This window comes from Bombus bifarius, unplaced genomic scaffold (genome assembly GCF_011952205.1).
Source record: "Bombus bifarius isolate JDL3187 unplaced genomic scaffold, Bbif_JDL3187 scf7180000008166, whole genome shotgun sequence".
Lineage (NCBI taxonomy): Eukaryota > Metazoa > Arthropoda > Insecta > Hymenoptera > Apidae > Bombus > Bombus bifarius.
In genome coordinates, this window is record NW_022884488.1 from 1,384,018 (window position 1) to 1,405,005 (window position 20,988).

Genomic DNA, 20,988 nt, shown 5'->3' on the forward strand with positions numbered 1-20,988 from the left:
TCTATTCTCTTCCTTTTATTTTATTTTATTTTATTTTATCTTTCTTTCTCTTTTTAACTTCCGCTGCACCGTACATTTGGCGCCGCGTGTGCACCAATTTCGGAACCAGTAAATTCGTGATACAGTTAATTGTATAAGCGTAAATCTTAAAAGGAAAAAAAATACATATACGTTGCTTATTTATTCTAACTAATATAAAGAAAGAAAAGTTTTTTTTTTTTGTTTTTACATTCTTAGTATAGTATTAGAGACTATGCGCGCGATACGTCCCATTTTACAAGGAAAGGAAAAATTTTCTTCTCTGTCGTACATTAAAATTGATTAACTATATAATTTGAAATGATAAATCGACGATACATTAGTAATAGATGTTTAATATTTCTTCTTTTTTTTTCCGATTGACTATGTACGATCTATTTCCAAGCGAGAAGCAGAATTGTAACGGTTTATCTTTTTAAACGAGAAAAAAAAGTGGGACTATTTGCGCGCAGTTAGGTCGCGCGATTTCTTGCAATTCGCGTTTGCAAGGAATTTTAAATACGCGTTTATTAAATTGTTGTGTAATGTAAACCAATACACTCTGTATATTGAGAGAGAAATATTCTGTAAAAATTGTAAATAGTTGAACACTTACAATTCTATGATAACGGAGCGATTTTAGAGCGAGAGTGAGAATGAAACAAAGGGCGAGAGAGAGAGAGAGAGAGAGAGAACGCGTAGCTTTAGACCTTTCAGTTTATCATAATTGTAAATAGAGAAACGGAAAGCAAGAAACCCCTTTAAGTTGTAAATGTAAGAATCGCAGAACTGCTGATCTAGGAGAAAAATCCTTTTTAGCTTTAGAGACTTTGAGATAGACTGTGCGCGTACCTTCAATATTGTTTCTGTACTTATAGAAATATTCAGATTCTACTTATAACGATTTAAAAAAAAAAAAAGATGAAGTCAACACAGATACACACACACCGACACAAGGAGAGAGGAAAAAATGTGAAAAGATAACCCAGCGATTACGCAGGCATATACGATATGAACCCCGGTAGTACCAAATTTAAACGGTAATTTTAGTTCTGTCTGGTACAGATTCCTTATATTTCAATAAAATCTTTATTTGAATCTTTGCTCGCGTGCAGTACTTGTTTACCATCCACTCAAAGCCGAAATTCATGCGCTTTATTTATTGAAGTAGCTTGAAAGCCTGATCAGTTTTTCTTTTTCTAAGTTCCCACTTATGTTACTGTCCATAATGTGTAAAGTTAAGGGAGAATAAAGCAACAGTTACTCGAAAAAAAGGTTTCGTCGAATAGAGTATGTTAAAGTATAAACATTATTGTGTTTAATGTTTTATCAATTTTCTTTCTTTTTATTAATATCACACATTCATTATTAATATTTAACGAATATACAGAATACAATAATATGAGCATAATCATTATAAAGATACAATTTTTTACGATAAGAAATTGAAACTTATCGGTAGAGGAAGTAATTCAATTTAAAACCGATCAATTCTATTATGTTAGTAGAATTAATAAATGACTAGTTCATTTACTATTGATAAAGAAGATTCCCTACGGTTCGAATCTACTATGTCGATATATCGTATTGTGGATTCCGATAAAAGGAATACTACAGTTATCGATGCATTTTATGACGTGCATAAAGTATTTCAGATGTCGCTAAACTACAATTTCAATTGCTATAGTAGGTGAATGTGTAGTCTGTAAATTAATAACAAGTTTTTAAAATATTTTATTATAATTGAGTTTTTATTTATGAATATTAAATATATAAATAATTATACAAATTTTTTTACATTTATTAAGATTATTACTAGCTGTTATTACGATTGTGAAAAAATATACTATGATTCTTCGAAATGAAGTTGCACTTAAAGATTTAGGTATTTTTATCATTGCAGTTGCAGAAATGGTAGATGAAGTTTGTTTAAGTATTTGGATCTTTGGATGCGAGAAGACACCATGTGATAGGCATTTGGTTTGGTTAATTTATGTTTTAAGCGTTTGTAGTTATCAAAATATAATATTTTTTACTGTATTTTATATCTTATTGTGTCATTAATATATGGGGTATACAATACCGCGTTTAATTATTAGGAACATTGATCTCTTACGACATAAGTGAAAAAATGCAAATGAAATTAAATACGCGACGCGAATCAACAAATATTGAAGTAATTGATGTAGACGATTTAGTTTTAACGAGAAAAGGCGGAGGAAGTATAATTGATCAACGGCCAGTTTTTTCACACGATGGAGAGTAAGTTTTAATTCAGCATATACAAAAATTATAATTTTTTTTGGCGTTTAAATATAAAATTTCTGGTTGTAAACATGATGGTACTAAACATGTACTTCATTAATTTTGTTAATGAAATTATATGAGTAAATATCGTTATAAATGTTGGACTACGGTATTCAAGAACAAAGTTATAGTTAATATTTCTATTAAATAATACATATATGTTACAGAACATTATACATAGTATGGAAGCATGTTATAAGAGCTTACAGTACACAAACTGGAGATTTTGTTAAAGAATTAGAACCAGCAAATTACAGAATTGCAGGATTAATAATACATCCAGAAAATCCTAATCTGATCATTGCCTGTACAGAAAATGGAGAATTAAATTTTTGGAGTTGTCAAAGTGGCATTATCACAAAGAAATTGGTATAAACATTAAATGTATTTTTTACCATGATTTCCCTTTTTGAGGCTTTTATAAATCCATAATTGTTATACTTTTTACAGAAATTAAAATTTCAAATAGAGCCAAAAATAAAAACGTTTCACATTGTAAATTATAAAACTCATAATGGAAATGAGTTGCGTCAAGTGCTTGTAACATATATTTCCAAATGCAATACAAAAATTTATATAGTGTTATTTGATCTAGATAATGGAGTTTGTGCAAAGTCTACATGTATATCGTAAGAAAAATTTGCACTTCGATAATTATGAATGAAGCTCTTATTATGTATTATTTATGTGATGTATTATTCTTACATATTATTACAGGACAAAATCTTATGAATACTATGTTGATATAATTGGTAATCATGGTGAAAATTTAATAGCACTCCTTCATGATGTAGATTTGCATATATTGAATCCATCAAGAAATTTTGTTGATAAATTGTATGTATTATACTTAAGAAAAATTATTTAACATTAAAGACAAACTGAAATTTTCAATAAAAAATACTTATAAATGCCACTGTATTTCATGATCGCAGACATAAGACAGGTAAAACAGGTAGAATACCAACATGCATTGCTGGACATCCAGAAGAAGAATGTGTTGCCACAGGAGATACAACTGGTCGTGTCGTAGTATGGAAGGGTTTGTTTCAAACAAGACCTTATACAGCAGTTTATCATTGGCATACATTACCTGTTACAGAAATAGCATTCAGTAAATCAGGTAAGATATATATTTCTTATATTTTTTTAAATTTCAACATGTACAATAACTGTATATACCATAAAAATTGCAGGTGGTCACATGTATACAGGAGGAGGAGAATGTGTTCTAGTGAAATGGGTTTTAGCAAATTCACATCAAAAATCCTTCCTTCCTCGATTACCTGCACCTATTAAACACCTTACTATTGCTCCTGATAATTTATATGTGGCTGTATCTACTTTAGATAATGGTATGAATATTTTTAGATATTTAAATCTTTAGATCTATTTTAGATAGATGAAATATATTTATAAAATATATCTATATTCATAGGTATCGTGGTTGTAAATCCACAAAGAAAATTGACATCAGTTATACAAAATTTTACATGGGGCGTGACCTTATCTTCTAAAGATTTATTTCCTGCTGGTCTTATCGTTGATCCACGTACGAATTGTTTAGTTTTAAATAGTCGTACAGGACATGTTCAATTTTATAATACCCATACGAAAAGTTTATTATATAATGTGAGTAACAGTGTAATATAAAACAGGTAAAAAATTTACGCTCTGTCGTTTATTAACTTGTTAATAAATTTTCAGATAAATATTACGGCACAAAATTTTTTAACGCAAGAGCGTAATGTACTTATTATAAACACGGAAGTTACAAAGATAGCAATAAATCATGATGGTATGTGGATGGCGACTGTTGAAGAACGAAACGATAAAATGTCATGTATAGAAGTGAGGCTGAAATTTTGGATGTATAACGTTAAACAACAACAGTAAGTACAAGATATGCATTCTTGATGTGTAAATATTAAGTTTCTGTGTTGTCAACCTGTTAGGTTCGCATTAAACACGTCAATCGAGCTTCCTCACGATGGCGGTGTGAATGCTTTGCACTTCCAACCGTGCATGTTATTCGGTGACGAGGGAACACTGGCAGTTACAACAGGCAGAGATAGAAAATTCAAATTATGGCATCTTGTAGAACCTTCATCTTTACACAGTATGTAAAAGTTATATTGTAATAAGAGAATTGTAGTATTAAACTTTAAGATTATATTTGTTGTAGAAAAAAATAAATGCTGGCAGTGCCATAGTGTAGGAGATTACAGAAATCTGCCTGCAACGGATGCTGGTTTTTCAATTGATGGTTCATTAGTTGGTATTGGTTTCGATTCTAGTCTAACAATATGGACTCCCGATACTTGTACGTTTAAATGTAGCCTTACACACTGTCAATATCAGTATCCAGTGACGTAAGTTTTATGAAAAATAGACCTTATAATAATCATAAGAACAGCATTGGGATTATTATATATGTTTTACTAGGCGAATTGAATTTGGAAAGCAAGATGCTTGTCATCTTGTGGTAGCAGTTTCCACGCAGCATATTGCGGTGTGGAACATCCTATCGCTTACGTTAATATGGAGCGTACCTCTAAAAATTGCAACTCTTACGGCAGATCCGAAATCAACGTACATGGCTGTTTTCACCACCGATAATTCACGTAAATATATAACTTGCTTTAAAAGATACCCAAATTTTTATTTTTGCATAGCAAGTAATCTATTAATTTTAGTGTTTGTATTCACACCCCACAAATCGACACCCGTCTACACAAGAAAAGATTTTATCGAAAATAATAGTTTCATTTTGGGAGCCACCTTTGTACCACATTTACAAGTGAAAAGAGATTCATCGTACAGATCGTGGCAACGAAGATCGCAGCTTTTCTTTTTAGATTCTAATCAAGTATGTACACGGCAAATGTATGCAAAACGTATTGATATAAAATATCTGTACATTTATTGAATCATCCAATACAATGATCATATGTACTATATATATTTAATTGTTTTATCAATAGGAATTATTAACGTTAGAACCAGAATCCGAAGTGACTATTTCTCTTGAAATTTTATCTACGAATGCAACAGTTCCTGCGACCGCGTTTAGCAATTTAATAGCGAGCACAACTACCACAGACAAGGAAGTACCCGCTCTATTTATGCACGAACAACTGAAAACAGGAAAAGGAATGGTGAAAGAGGTAAGTAAAAAAAATATACCTTTGCAATTTATGTTTATAATTAGTGGACGTATGATTCGACAGGTAGGTGATATTCATCTGAAAATAATTTCGTGATAGAAAAAATAATTTTATTCTAGAACATATTCTCATTTTACAATGAGATCAAAGAGCGTTTATATATACACAATTTCTCGTAAAATATAGTATAAATAATTAAGTAGGAAATATAGAAGTACAAGTAATATTAATAACTTAATACAATATATAGTAATCTTTATCAAAGTTTTAATCTTAGGAAAATGGAAACTGTTAATCCCGTAAGATATTCTCATCTTTTTATCTATCTTCTTTCCCGTTTCTATTTTATACAAATTAAAAGATGAAGATAAATTTTGAAGTCTTGGAAATACAGTCTTGCAGTAAATAACGAGACATGAAGAATTAAATTAAAATCTATGCAAGTTGCATTTATCAACTAAGTTCATAAGTAATTCCAAAGTGTTATTATGGCGTGCCACATCTCATTTCATTTTTATATAAGTTTGAGTATTTGCAGCAGAACATTTAGAACAGCTGGTCGATGAAACTTGAAATATTGTGACTTATTCGTTGCGGTCGTCCATACGGGATTGCGATGAGTTTGTGTTTGTCAGTGTTTCCTTCCTAAACGGTAATTCCGACACCGGCGTACGAGATCGAATTTTCTGTAGCGTAAACAGTGCCACTGTGGGATCTGTCGCATATTCTCGATCGCCTGCAAGTTATACATCTTAAAAAAATAATTGGTAACGTTTAATAAAACTTAAAGAACTGTGTGCACTATGAAACAAATATATAAATAAATTGAACAATCGTTTCGATAAAAGGAAGTCGCAATTTAAAATGTTCCTTTTTTATGCAAATTTTATTTATAAATCACTTTTATCATTTCTGTTTTAATAATTGCGACGTTTTTTTTTTTATTTAATTTTAGAATTTAATTTAAAAATTATACAAAATTAAAACTATGATATATTTCAAGTAATTTAACATCATCCTTCCGTTTCTAAATTATATTACAATTTTAATATCGCTATGAAATATTAAAAAAAATTGTGATAAAAATATTTGTGAAATAGAATCTCGAGATTGTGACTTTGGAGGAATTAATTATAATCGAACGATTCGAACGGAATTTTCACAAGCATGATTTCTGTTTACGGTACCACCTACAGTTCGGTTTGATTAGATATACCAATACAAGTAGAGAAAAGAGATTGATTTAATAAGTACCATTCGCGAGCAACGTCCACTCGTGCTTGCAATATTATCATATGCATCCCACGTGCTTATAAGAAGGGAAACACGGAATTCCATTTATTTCTATTGATTTCTCTGTACTCTGCGTAAAAGATTAAACAAAAATTCCTGTTTATTTAAAGAAAAGAAATATTTCACACAAACCAACAACTTATGAAACAGTCAACGTATGATAATTAATTGGAAATTCAATTATAGCTCTATATCTAATTGAGAAAGTCTTTGTTGTATCTATATGAATATCGATGACCGAATTATGTCATTTCAGGCGAAATTATCGCCATACACGTGTATTATGTGTTTCCCCTTTATCTATTTGCTCCATTTTGTCAATGCAAACTCGCGCGACCTAACGATAACATTTTCTGATTGCCAGAAAATCATGACTTGTTTGAAATTATCGTTTTTTTAAACGATAGAACGATTATTTCTTTTTTTCTTTTTGCGAAAACAAGAATTATAATGAAGATTATAATGAAGCAATGAAAAATTAATGCAATGAAGAAAGCTGCATCATTTTCAGAGACTACATTTTGATTTAATAGTTTCTGGATATTCACCGGACATCACCGGTTGCTGTATAATTGGCTGACTCACGAACGTGTCTTCCTATACTTATCCGCTTTATCGTTCTTTTCACCGCATCTACGTGCCTAATTCGCAGAGAGGAACGCGACTTTATGAGTCAAAGCCCCAAGCAGATGCCCACGCGCCACTCTCAGCACGTGGTTACGTTTCAAACAAGATTCATATCAAGAATTGATGTATTAAACCATCTACAGGAAAGTAAATAGAAAACGAGATGCAGAATGTGATAAATGGACCACGATGGAACGTTGATGAAAGACGTGTACCATTACGTTTAACAGATCAAAGTAACACAATAAATGTATCATCTTCAACAAATTTAAATAATCAGAGATAGTTGAAGTAACTTGTCAGCGTTATTCGAGTGTAAGTTACACAATTTCACTGAAAGTATATGAAGAGAGGTACTCACTATCTCTGGATTGCCAGCAGGATATGCAGACGTGGTAACCATTAGGAAGAAGACGACTATCAGGATGCACACAGAATTCCACGCTGTTAACTTCATGCCCGAAATTGTCGTAGATAGACGTCGGAAGCTACTTCTTCTACTCTCTCTTGATACACGAGATAATTTAGTTGAAGAACGTAGTCACCAGCTTGATACTTCAGTGTAATATTTGAAAAATTCTGCCAATCACAAACGCCCAAAAGTTACTTTCAACGAAGAATATCAAACAAATTGCAGAATATCAAGATCCCGATCTCCTCTGTTTAAATTTACCTTTTATTTTCTTCTTTTGCTTTACACTTGATTGTATCGAGGAATAGACACCGCTCACAAGGATATCTTCACAGTAAAGTAGAAGAAGAGATGATAACGTGTTGCTCGATAAAACGATGGAAAAAGAGTCACAACGATGAAGAGTTTCTTGGCTGAGCGTTCAACGTAGAACTGACTTTGGGAAGTGGCCTCGCCATGATTTAATATAGGAGCTACTTCTCCGCACTCCCACCCTCTCACGGCGTTCCAGTTGTCCCTCTGACCTAGGGCATTGTCTTCGACGGAAAAACCTTCGGCACGCGTCACTCAAGGAATCGTCTCGATCTTCCCGGAAATCGTCCAAGTACGTGATAAAATTGCAGGCTGAATAATTCTTTCAAAAATCTCAACTTTCAACACCTAACACATAGAAGAATTCTTTCAAAGGCCTGAAAACATTGAAAATCACAACGAACATATTGGTATCTTTTTGTGAAATAATTATAGAGGAGATAAAGGCGAAGAAAAGAAACAAATAATATTTGATCTCACTCGTTCGCTTCTCTTTCAGGATGATAAGAAATTTGTAATTAGCCAACAGGGTGGAGATAGAGGCGAAATTCAGAAATAAACTGACCGTTTGATATCACGCAAACATTCCAAAGAACAATGGAGATCGGTCTCAAGAAGGGATGTCCACGTGTACCGCTACAAAATCTCATTGCTTTAAGGCCAATGCAAAATCAATAGACCGAGTTTCCCTTATCGTGACCAAGCTGGTGCAACAAGTAGACGGGAGAGAAAGAGAGAGAGAGAAACTCGTTTGAACTGTCTCGTATACGATGTCGGTCTGCGTGTGATCATTTAAATGAACGCGATAATATCAGCTTGTCTAAAAGTAAAATCTTGCCCCATTTGGAGAACGCCTTTAGTGTCTGGAGGCTAAGCAAATTAAGGATCATCACATGAGTTTCTGCGGTCCTTAAGGCCGCATGATCCGCTAATGATGGCGTTATGGAGAACACGGACGCAGCGGATAATTAATTCTACAAGATCGTTCAGAGACCTATACGCGTTATTTTTTTTAACGTTTATCGAGAGAATCTATTAGAAGATATCAATTTTTTTGCGGGGAACTAAACGTTTTTAATGACTGTTTTAAAGAAAGAAAAAACTATTTTCACTATTTATATAGTTTTGGCTAGTTAAATTTTTCATATTTATAAGAGATATCTTCCTGTTTCATTTTTTCCAAATAATGTGCTAGGCATATTTTGTATATTTTTCTAAATAATCATAAAGATATTTTGAAACGTGCTTAGGAGCATTTTCAGTTTTGAAGACGTATAAAAGCGGACACAAAGCATCTCGTAGCTATTGATTAATTAGGTAGGTCTACGTCGTTACTTAAGATTCACAGTACACGGATATCCGCTAGCTCACAGCTTTCTTGCATATTGCGTCAATTCTGTGGAATAGTAGAGTTAATTGCTTATGAACCACCTGATGACTGTTCCTTATTTATGTTACGTTACGTTCTATATTTTTCTAGAAATGCATAACAAGAAATCAAACACGAACCCTAGCATTTTTCTAAATTACAAAACAATTTCTCTCTTCGGTAACAATAATTTTATATTATTTCCTATCATTGCTATATATATTCTCACTTTTTTGCTAATATCAACAATTTAATCTTAGACGTGCGAAATAATTAAATTTCATATTTCTACATCTATCCTGATGGACTATATTAATCTAATATTAAACATCCGCTGCTCATAATTAAACAGTTTAATATATCGTTATATAAGTTTCATATCTCTATTTATTCCAATTTATTAATTCATTCGGTATCAATAATTTATCTTTAACTTTCTCTTAATGTCTGTCAGTCTGCGGCCACAGTCATTTGCCCCGACAAAAATGATAGATCGTCGTGCGCACCAGTCGGAGCGGAGCTTCAGATGTGCGTAATAAGTTTCCGATTTTTCGGATAGATTAACGAACTGGAAAGCAAAGTTCCAACAGCCGATGAAGAATCAAAACTTTCGACAGTACGAGCCTTTATTCATTCTCGTTACGGTGCACAATGGAGAACGATGGTTTTCAACGTCGCTCCGGAATTGTTTGCAAATGTTGCGGTAAAATCAGGTCAGGACGAACCTGTTGAGGAAGCTAGGAACAAAGTCTTATCTCCCGCGGGGGCTGTCCTGATATTGTTACGTTACCTATTAATAAAATCGTATTCCCCTCGCGTGTAGGTGTATATCGAGACGGGTATTCTATCTAATCTTTTTAGATTGTTTCAAACTGGTCGCCATTCTCCCGTAAACTTGCACAGCGGTGCATTGTTCCTTCCCGGTGAATCTGTCGGTGTATGACGCCCTCGTGAATTTCGACGAGATCGAATTATAACGAGAAATCTAATAAAAACAAGTGGTCCGATCCCAGTGACGTTGGAAAAAATAAAACGACGTTTACAGTTAAACCTCTCTTCGAGGCATCTCTGTCTAAAATTGTTTTTTTCTATTTTCTAATGTTACTCGATGGACAAAAACGGAATGCAACGGTTTCGAGTTTGGGAACCCATTGGTTCAAAAGTTATCAATATGTGTGACTCGATTTGGCAGGTCGCCTTGCGATGCGACCCGATCGCCGGAAAGATATGTGGCCCAACCAATACTACAGCGATAACGCTCATAGTGTCAACGAAGCTGAACACTTAAAAATTTAAAGATCTATCTCCATTCCATAGGACAGAGTAAGCCGTATTGTTGACTAAGACGGTATTTTATTTTGTCAAGGTCATAGAGGTCCCACTGCCTGTTTTTATTATTTTTCTCGTTATACGCGCGTCACCAACAAGGTAATTAAAAAAGGTTTCGTCAAAATCCACGAGGACGTCACACGTCGACAGATTGACCTTCCTCCCAATTAAACGCACCTTTGATCCATTTACATGTTTCGATTTTAATTTCGTTAAGATAATAGCTCTGTCAATTTATATGCTTAATACATTTGTTGATATTTGCACATTCGGTGACGCGTACGTTGCATCGATGCAGCTATTTAAAAAGTACTACTTATGCGTATATCTCGTGAGCTTAACAACACCGGTAGTGAAAAAGATGGTGTAACTCTAAAGATAGGATAATACTTTAACAGTAACGTGTTAAGCTGTTCGTATTTTTAATATAATAAACGTTAATTATTTATCGTTGATTTAGCTAACATTTTAATATTACAATTATTTAAAGAGTTTTGTATATTATACGCACGGAATATCCCAGTAAGAGTTAATTAAAGGAAACACTAGGAAATAATATCATACAAAATACTAAATACCGTGCGACTATATTAGACATCTCAATGGTAATCGATGAAAAGGGAAACTCTGTGAAATACTATTATACTCTGTTAAGATACTAAATATAGATAGTGTATGTTTCTCGGTTGTGTTTTGCTTGATGAAACATGCGTCTTTTCTAGCAACTTTCTGGCGAAAACTGGTGTATACCGAGAAGAATATTCGTGTAGGTTGTAAGAGACGCGTCAACCTAGATCTGAAGTAGAAGATTGCAGGAATTGCAGAAATTTTCGTTCGGGGGTGTGCCTGCGTCAGCCTTAAGACTAATTAACTAATCGGATGTCGCGAGCGTCACAAGTATTACCGAAGAAGTAAACGCACGTCAAATATCATACGTATCTTTCCCAATTATAGTTAGCTCCTTACTTGAAATGTTTTTTTTTTTCTTGTTTCTTTCTTTATCGTCTTTAATTCGTTGTTTATTTTTATCTAGGTAAACGAACATTTTTATTTAAAAGGAGCATTTTATTTATTTATTTCTTTTTTTTCAAAAAGATATTAAGCACATTTTGAATGTATTAAGAACTGCGTGAATTTCGATATTTAAGTTAATATTAATTATGCCTTTCAGCTTCTCAGCGTCTCAGCCCACACGTTACCGCCCATGAAGATGCTTTGTGCATCATTCATCACATCTCTGCTCTCGCCATCTGTGTCAAAAACTCAATCACCTGACGATAGAATCGAGAGGTAATTTAATGAAACATTGTAATTAATAAATTATATGTATACTGTATGGATATGTTTACACATTTATTCTGAAATTGAAAAGAACAACAATAACAAAAGTATATAAAATTTTCAAAGTGAAGTATTCGTTGTAATAATTAGTAAGTCAAATAAAACTCTATTAAGTTAACTATATTCATAGGAATGTAAAATAGCATTAAGATCCACAGTCTAATTGTGAGAAATGTTTGGAAGTGAACTATTATAATTGAGAAATTAAAACTACTTAAAGCTTTAAGTAATAGATCTTCAAGTACTAGCCTTGAAATGATAACTTAGTAGTTAGTCGATTTTGGACAAATTACATGCTTTTCATTTTGATTTGCTTAGGGATGAAACAATCCAGAATGACGAAGAGTCAGAGGAAAGCGAAGAAGAACTATTACGACCGGAAAATCGTGAATCTTCACCTGTAGCTGAAATCGATAATGTCGATGAGACAAAAGTACAACTTGTCGATCACGATTGGTCTTTCCTTAGAACTATACTTCCAGATCGAGAGGAGATTGAACAACAATTGATAGATGACAATCTTGAACCAACTTTACCATCTGAAAATATTTATAATGTAGTGTGAAGATTTTTATTTCTACGATACACAAAAGAGGAATTGTTTATACAATAATTGGCAAAAAAATAGTGATTATAGATTTTTTAATAAATTATTTAAACGAATACAGAAACAAGAAAGAACAACTTTTATTTCATAAATTCTATTTATGATATTACTTTATTGTAAACAATGTCCATATATAAATAATGTACATACAGTGGAACACCATGTAACGATTAATTAATACGATGTGATTTAAATTTTAAAATAAAAAATTTGTCATAAAGTGTGAGTAAGAAAACTTGTTATTATGCAATAAGAAATTTCATAACGTTATGTCGGTTTTGGTAATTTATCTAATCGGAAACTGAACTCAACCAATTCAGTAACAGTTTCTGATAATCGTTTTCTATATACCGGATCAATTTTCATTATTTTAAGCACTGTTTCGTTTCTATTTACAAATTCAAACTCATGATAACTGTCAGAATTATTCATAATTTCTGCACCTACTTTTTCATCCAATAACACAGTCTGGAAATATATAGCTGCAGTGATTAGAGCACATAATCTCTGCTCTTCCATCCCTTCAACTAATTCTGACCAAGATGGAACTTGCACAGAAACTGATTTTGCTGAGGTCAGTGTTTCACACAACACACTATAGTAATGCTTCAGCATAGCCTCTTCCCACTTTTCTCTAAAATCACGATCTGCGCAAAGATACAACAATTGTATCACGTCGTGCGCCAGAGGAGAATATCTTATTAGCTGGAAATCTACCAAAAAACACTTGGGAGGTACTGTGTTACTGAACATCAGATTATTCCCCCATAAATCTCCATGACTAATAACATTTCTTTTTGTAGCTGACATTTCTAAGGCTGCGTACACTTCTTCACAAGCTTTTGGTATCATACTGGCATCCAGACCAAGGTGTTTAGCTACAGCAACTATGGCATTCACACTTACTTGAAACCACATTTTAGTCTTGCCAGTCTCAGAGAAAGCATTCTCAACGAAAGCATGTGGATACATTTTCTTCAAAGACTTTCCAAAACGTGCTTCCACTAACAGAGAGGATGCATGCATTCTGGCAATGGATGTTAAACTGGATACAATGAGCTCTTTGTCGAATAACCTATTCCTCAACGAATAGCCTTTAACACCTAAATCTTCAAATACCAGGAGATTCTCTTTGACCAAGAAACAAGTTGCAGTCCATGGTTCATCTTTATACTCATGATACAGTTGAGGAAATATGTCACGATAGAAGATTTTCTCCTTTAGAAAGACACATTTATCAAGCACGTATTCAGCTTGACTGGGTACATCGTACGGCACGACTTTAACGAAGAAGGACAGGATCTCTCTCCCATTTGCGGCTTTGACTTCCACGCTGAGCTTCTGATGTGATCCCAAAAATCCGAGCTTCCCATCAGAATATGATCTCAAGAAAAATTTGTGCACCACTGTGTTGCTGCCTGTTGCATGTTTCACTAAAGCTTGTACATCTTGAAGGGTGAATAAATTTCGATAAGCATCCACATTAGATAGATGTTGTCCGCTGATCGAGTATTCTGGCGCGATTCGAACCTCCAGCTCTGACTTTGACATGGTTGAGGAAGTAACTATCGTAACGACTGATCCTCTTTATATAAGCATCGATCATAAGCTACTTTCCTTTTTAGAGCGTAGGTATCTATGATGAATTTACAACAGGGTACTTGTACCTGTTTTTTGGCGTGTATATTTACCGACAATCAGTGCTGAGATAAAGCGGCAACGAGACAAAAGATCTGTGCGCCACATGATTCGGATTACGCTACTATCGAGTACGTGTAAACATCGTAATGTTTGCTCTGTCTCTTCATTCTATTACGCATGCTAAGCCTGTGCAACAGCTAACTTTAACGCTAAAAAAAGCAATAACTGACACGGTCACATAAATCGTTCTTTGTCCACGTTCTAATACTTTAATTCATGAAGATTTGGATTTTACGCTATTCTGTCTCGACGAACAAATAACCAATACGGTAACTCGAAGATGCTTAAGATACTGGCACCCATGAAGAGACCAACCGCACTTCCAACAGAAACTAAAAATAACAAACAATCAGATAACGTAACGTTGTAAGATAATATGGTACAAGGTGTTTCAGACATTGACAAATTTTAGAAACATATAATAATATTTGAAATATCAGAAAAGCTTATTACAAATATAAAGTCAAATTTGTTTGGTTATTGTAATATAATGGATACTAACTTCTCCATTCTAGCTTTATGTCCATACAAATATCAAAAATAAAAATTTGCCTACATGGTAATCACAGTAGAGGAATTCATATGTCAAACAATTGATAATCAAGGAAAATAATAATGAGTAATTCAACATACTAATTATTTTACGGTCTGTATATATCTTTATCTCAAAGAGAAAATTTGTTACTTTATAAAATAAATTTTTCTTTTATTCTGGCAGTATGGTTATAATTATATGGTTGTAATGTTCCATTAATTTATGTGATTATGTTTTCCCAATTGCTTCGTCAATGTCGGAAGAACAGCTTGTTTAATAGTTGATAAAAATAGCGCTGATAATGAAAAGATCTGTAAAAAAAATGCGCGAGAAATATTCTTCCTCTACATCTATATAATATTTTATTACAAATGACTAAATAATTGTCACTATTAATTACTATTGTTAATCGTTTACCTATAACGTCTAAAAGATCGTTAACCACATATCGACGATAACGCACCGTTGGATGTGATAGCAAGGTAAAATGAAGTCGTGCATACATTTGACTCGGAGTATCATATTCAGAGGGTTCCAATCGATTTCTGCAATACAAAATACCACTTATACTTAAAAGCATTATAAATTAATTTGTAAACAAATACAAATTAACAGATATTTTGTGTCTAATATAGTGCTTAGAAGAGATAAAATAATTACTTTCAAAAGAATGAGTGCTACATTGTACGATACAAGCGATCTTAGGATATTTGAATATTTTCAAGATATTCTACGCTAATTGTCTTTCAATTAATGCCTTTCTTCAACTCCACAAGTGCGTTCAAACGTGTTCATACATAAAGTAAAGGGAACTATACTATCTCATGCAAAACTTTCGATCCGAGCATAATATTTTTATAGAATTCGTACACGAGCAACAAAGTCCCTTCGCAATCCGGAAGACATTCTTCGTCTCTGAGCGATTGCAAGTCGATATTCGTTTTATTGGCTATTATGCAGACCGTCTCGGTGCCGTTGCAAGCTCTTGCCCCTTGGGGTACGAGATAATAAAAATTCACGCATCCGCAAAGCTTTATCATTCGTTCTATAATTACCTAGCGATAAATACCACTTAATTTATTAGTGCCGACATATAAATCAAGCTCCGTCGGCCAACAATGGGCAAGGATTATTGTATATTCGAAAATACATCGGTGTAGTTACGACAAAAGAAAGAAAGATTGACGTACTTCCAGATAGCACGAGTCGCTACTGTAAATGTTAAATAGATTGTTCGCTCGTATTTCGTCGCGAAACCGACAGCCCCTGTGCTCAGCAGCAATATTCTTCACGCCAACCTCGTTGAACGTGTCTTTCATTATGAACTCGACTCGGGTCGTTTTTCCGGCTTTTATACGTATCTCGTCCATCCCCACATTGTTAAGCATTGGTAACTTCAAATTATTCAAAAGATGTACCTGTAAGTGTATAATTTTTGTATCGAGTATTTCTTTTCTTTTTATTTTGAAACAGTATTATATAACAGTATTTAAAACCAATATAGTAATTTATAACAGGCTCTCTAGTTTGATTTATAAAGTAATACGTACCATTTTGTGCATTGAACTTATAACTAAAAACTACTTTTGAAGAAACATGTTTGATTAGTATTAAATTTTAAATGATGCAAGCTTTTAATTAATTGTCTCGAGGATATAAGAAGGATCAAATTTTATCAATTTGTGTTTCTTTAAAGCTGTTTGATGATTCATTAATGGTGTATTGTATATCATATGAACGCGTCCTCAGCTAATTGATGAAGCTAACTGTAATGCATATGGAACATTTTATCAAAAGATCAGACTATGTTTAGATACTTTAAATCTTTGTTTATATATTTGCTTTGACTTTTAAAAAAAACCTTAATTACGCGCTGCCGTATTTCTTTAAGGATAACTGTAACTCTCTGATCAATACTTCCTTTTGGATCACCCAATATTGTTCCTTCTATTGTTTACTCTTGCAAAAACACGTGAGGAAGTGATTTACTTGTTTAAGTATTAAATTAATGACCGAATTATAGCTAATATTTTTTAAATAAAATTAACATTAAATTATTTAACTTGTTAACCAACCTTTTAAGTAGGGCGAGTTAAGTCGCCACTCGGATATTATTAAATATAACAATTTTTTATTTATAGATCTATTTTTAATGCTGTTTTTATTAAAAATTAAGCATATCATGTTTGTATCTACAAAGACTAAAATCGACCCAACTATTATTAATTCGTTTTCATTAAGTTCTAACTCTATAATTATACTAGTTTTTTTTATTAAAATGTGATCCAGTTAACTGAATAGAAATATTATTAAAAAAAAAAAAACAAGTACGAACTGTGAATCCAGCGAAAAGATATTTCTTCATCTTTGCATCTAATCGAATATCGACGATAAGATCGCCGTACTTCACGGTGCGATTCACAAAGAAATGTACGCCGGGTTTCAAATGGAACGTATTCATCGCGATGCAATATCCCACGCCAGTTTTCCTCAGTTCCTGAAATTCAGTGCAGCAGTCGAATTTTACGTTGTTCCACGTGCATTCCGCTAAGAATTCTTCGCAAGGAACACGCATCTGTGATAAATAAAGGTAGAGAGATACATATTTACAGTATTTCAACTTTAGCGCCCGATAAATGTGATTATCTAACTGCAAGAAAATTAATAATCATTCACCTCTTGATAAAGAGACAAAAGATCTTCCGTCGATGCACGGAGGAAACTCGGGTTGGAATAATTGGTGAACAATCCCGGGTTTCTTAAAAAAAGGACAGATATCATTTAGAAAATAACAAATTTTTTATATTTTAATTTGTAATATAAGTAATTACGATTTCAAATATAATAATATTTTAAATTGCTTAATAGTAATACAAATTTCCTGTAATTAAATTTTAATCATAATGCAAAATGGCAAAATATTTCTTAAACTAAAATTTTAACGTACCTTTTGAAATATTTTTTAATGGCGGAAGTGGAAGTAATGCAAAAAGCAACCGTAGGAAAGGATGTTTGCCAATCAACATATGTAGTCTCGGTAGTTAAAGCAACAGGATATTGAATATAATTTCTCACTACATCATTAATCATATTTGCACAACCGTACCAAGACAGTGCACAAAAAATTAGCCAAAATAATCTGTAAATTAGTTGTAAAAATGTAAAGTTCCTTCGTCATTATTTAATTAAAATTATTTCTATCCCACTATATTAATTGTATATTTCATATTATAAATTTTCAATCTACATAAAAAAAAAGAAGGGAAATTTAAAACATTGCATCGGTACATGTTAATAGCGTTAATTGTGATTTTTATAAATAATAATTTTTAAATAGACGCGTTTACCTTTCTATATACGAAAGCTGATCGTTCACAAGATATTTAACACCGTGGATAGTACAATTTGTTAAATATTGTTTGATAATTTTCCACCACCAAACGAATTTTGCCTTCATTGTTATGCTAAACTAACGTTCTAGATTGAACTAATCGAATTAAATAAACTGCTTTCTTAATTATAAACGAATCGATTAAATATGGTACGAGTTATTTCATAAATTATACATACATTTTGATTTAATCACTGGATGCATGCATAAGTTTATGATTATTTTATTACGCGAGCTGAGCTTGTTTCATGCATTATTTTATATCTTTAGAGATCAATTGAATAGAATATTTCATTTTTATATTGTTTCACTTTTATTGCAGTAAGTATAGATAATTTAAACTAAATTAAATAAGTTAATAAAAAATTGATAGTAATTCGATAAAAATGGATAAAAGATATTTATAGTCATTTTTTATCGTTTCACTATAATTACAATAATTAAAACAAAAAATAAATTTTGTAAAAAGAGATATCAAGTTCCCTTCTCATTATGTTCTTTCCTTTTACCAATATATATATATATATATATTAATGTATTTTTATAATAATAAATTATAACGAATAGTAGTAGTAATAGTAAAAGTATTTGCTGCTCCATCCGTACATTAGTCAATGTTTCAGATATAATATTAGCCTGGTATAGTCCAACAAGTACACAAAATATACAAAAACTAAATTATAACAAATATATGAATTTAAAATTTCTTAATAATAAATAATTATTGATGTATTTTTTTATATTACATTTATTTCATTTTTATTCCCTAAGTATACATTTTGCAAACATGTAATAGGTATTTACAAGCATGTAGCACGTGCACATGATGGAGTGGAGTACCGGTAAATGTGTATACATTTGCGTATATTTTGAGGTTAGCTTTTCGAAGATAAGTTGTATATCATAAATTTTACTAATTATTGTTTAATTTATATCAAGTAATTGAAAACGCAATTGTTTTAAATTTAAAAAAATGACAAGATATTTTATTAAATTTTCATATCTTGGTACACTGTACAGGTACAATTAATCATATCATTTATAATCATAATCATATATCTATTTTTAATAATTTATATGAACTCACATTCATGTTTGAAGTTACTTCTAAAAAATTATATTTTTGTATTTTTATACAGATTACAGTAGGTAAAGAATAAAATGTAGAATTTAAAAATGAAATTTTCTATAATACCAGTTTTTAAGATATTAGAATACAAATTATATAAAATACGTATCTTTTATTACTTTTATTTTATTTGTATGTTTAGTGGAATGCAAAAAAATATAGTTAAAAGTACAAATATTCAGATATATGATATTGACACCATTCAAGGTGCTATAGAAAGTGCTTTCTCAACGTTGTTTCCAAAAAGTATAGTATGGCCAAGATTAACTTGTTGTAGTAGGTAATGTTTCTACATATTGTCAATTTTATTTGACATTATATTGCAAGATATTAATTATATACAGGTATGTGATTAATATTGATGAAACAAATTTATAGAACAGATCAAGGTGTACATGCGATACATAATTCAGCTCATATTGATGTAGGAAATAAGTATGATGCTATTTACAATCCTGAAACGGCACTTAAATATGTTAATCGGTATCTTATTAACTGCGGTCACAATATAAGGTAATCAAATGTTTAATAATTCTTATATTTTTTGATCATTAAAAATTAATAATATATCGTTTTAAGGGTATTGGAAGTAATTCCAGTAAAGGATACATTTCATGTAAGACAATGTGCAAATTCTAGAACTTATCTTTATAGAGTTCTGAGAGCTAAGAATAACAATGATCACAAAATTCCTATAATGGAAATGGATTATTGTCTGCACCTTAAGTATAACTTATGTCATAAGTATCATGTCATAACTTAGTATTATGTCATAACTTATCAATCTTATGAAGTATTTGTTACAGGTCAGATACTTTTGATCCTGAAAGAATAAAACGTGCAATACAACTTTTTATGGGAACAAAAGATTTCAGAACATTTTCTGCAAAAACTATATCAAACAAACCAATTAATTATGTAAGGAGTTTGTACAGCTTAACTTTTGAGAAAGGTTCTCCACTTATGCCGTTTGATCCTCTCTCTGAAAATTTTGAATTTTGGCAATTTAAATGTTCATCAAAATCTTTTGTATATAAGCAGGTATAATTAATAAATATTATTTTATATACGAGAGAATGTATGTAATGTACATTACAATAGATGTGTTAATGATATTAATACTTTTATTTGCAATATGTGTGCTTTTCTAATAAATTATTTTTTGTAGGTTAGACGAATTGTAGCTACTTTAATTGCTTTAGGTACAGGTAAAATAACAGAAAAAGATATAACTGTAATGTTACAAGTTCCTGGCCATCAAAATTTTCTACCTATTTTACAGTCAGTACCAGCAACTGGTTTATACCTTTTGAATGTAGGATATAACCAAGAGTACTTAGATGAACATATTATAAAATATAAAATATCCGATGATGGAATAGTCATACCATTAAATGAAACTGAAGTATAATATACATCTAGGAATGTATACAAATATCACCAAATAATA

General features: G+C 31.8%; 4 protein-coding genes and 1 long non-coding RNA gene across 9 annotated transcripts; 2 read left to right on the plus strand and 3 right to left on the minus strand.

Moving 5' to 3' along the window:
* Window positions 1-1,948: 1,948 nt before the first annotated feature.
* On the plus strand, window positions 1,949-12,842 carry LOC117209181 (WD repeat-containing protein 75). 3 transcript variants are annotated; one of them, XR_004487864.1, is made up of 15 exons: window positions 1,949-2,280; window positions 2,493-2,694; window positions 2,776-2,954; window positions 3,043-3,162; window positions 3,261-3,448; window positions 3,522-3,680; window positions 3,764-3,957; window positions 4,033-4,217; window positions 4,281-4,444; window positions 4,511-4,697; window positions 4,771-4,949; window positions 5,022-5,194; window positions 5,310-5,492; window positions 11,557-11,787; window positions 12,006-12,080. XR_004487864.1 is itself a non-coding variant. In XM_033450879.1 (15 exons), exons 1-15 carry the CDS (start codon window positions 2,150-2,152, stop codon window positions 12,738-12,740), a joined length of 2,610 nt encoding a protein of 869 aa, XP_033306770.1. In that variant the 5' UTR covers window positions 1,950-2,149; the 3' UTR covers window positions 12,741-12,842. The 3 variants fall into 3 exon arrangements, 1 of the variants encoding a protein (XP_033306770.1); XR_004487863.1 differs by having other exon boundaries at window positions 11,557-11,745; XM_033450879.1 differs by lacking the exon at window positions 11,557-11,787 and adding an exon at window positions 12,494-12,842 and having other exon boundaries at window positions 1,950-2,280; window positions 12,006-12,124.
* LOC117209191 lies at window positions 6,130-8,614 on the minus strand. The gene is made up of 3 exons (XR_004487865.1): window positions 8,086-8,614; window positions 7,774-7,991; window positions 6,130-6,243 (listed from the first exon to the last, which is right to left on the minus strand). It is a non-coding gene; the product is annotated as an uncharacterized LOC117209191 (long non-coding RNA).
* Window positions 12,843-12,850: 8 nt separating the features above from the next.
* LOC117209185 lies at window positions 12,851-14,415 on the minus strand. The gene has a single exon (XM_033450882.1). The coding sequence runs from the start codon at window positions 14,331-14,333 to the stop codon at window positions 13,050-13,052; it is 1,284 nt and encodes a 427-aa protein (XP_033306773.1). The 5' UTR covers window positions 14,334-14,415; the 3' UTR covers window positions 12,851-13,049.
* A 45-nt stretch (window positions 14,416-14,460) lies between these two features.
* Window positions 14,461-18,730, minus strand: LOC117209187 (pickpocket protein 11). The gene is made up of 8 exons (XM_033450885.1): window positions 18,366-18,730; window positions 17,966-18,157; window positions 17,695-17,776; window positions 17,354-17,593; window positions 16,209-16,436; window positions 15,889-16,073; window positions 15,436-15,563; window positions 14,461-14,815 (listed from the first exon to the last, which is right to left on the minus strand). The coding sequence occupies exons 1-8, from the start codon at window positions 18,473-18,475 to the stop codon at window positions 14,715-14,717; spliced, it is 1,266 nt and encodes a 421-aa protein (XP_033306776.1). The 5' UTR covers window positions 18,476-18,730; the 3' UTR covers window positions 14,461-14,714.
* Window positions 18,731-19,382: 652 nt separating this feature from the next.
* LOC117209188 (tRNA pseudouridine synthase-like 1) lies at window positions 19,383-20,980 on the plus strand. 3 transcript variants are annotated; one of them, XM_033450886.1, is made up of 6 exons: window positions 19,383-19,429; window positions 19,681-19,818; window positions 19,917-20,051; window positions 20,118-20,264; window positions 20,345-20,579; window positions 20,707-20,980. In XM_033450886.1, the coding sequence occupies exons 1-6, from the start codon at window positions 19,383-19,385 to the stop codon at window positions 20,947-20,949; spliced, it is 945 nt and encodes a 314-aa protein (XP_033306777.1). In that variant the 3' UTR covers window positions 20,950-20,980. The 3 variants fall into 3 exon arrangements, with proteins under 3 accessions (XP_033306777.1, XP_033306778.1, XP_033306779.1); XM_033450887.1 differs by lacking the exon at window positions 19,383-19,429 and having other exon boundaries at window positions 19,780-19,818; window positions 19,883-20,051; XM_033450888.1 differs by lacking the exon at window positions 19,383-19,429 and having other exon boundaries at window positions 19,789-19,814; window positions 19,883-20,051.
* Window positions 20,981-20,988: the final 8 nt, after the last annotated feature.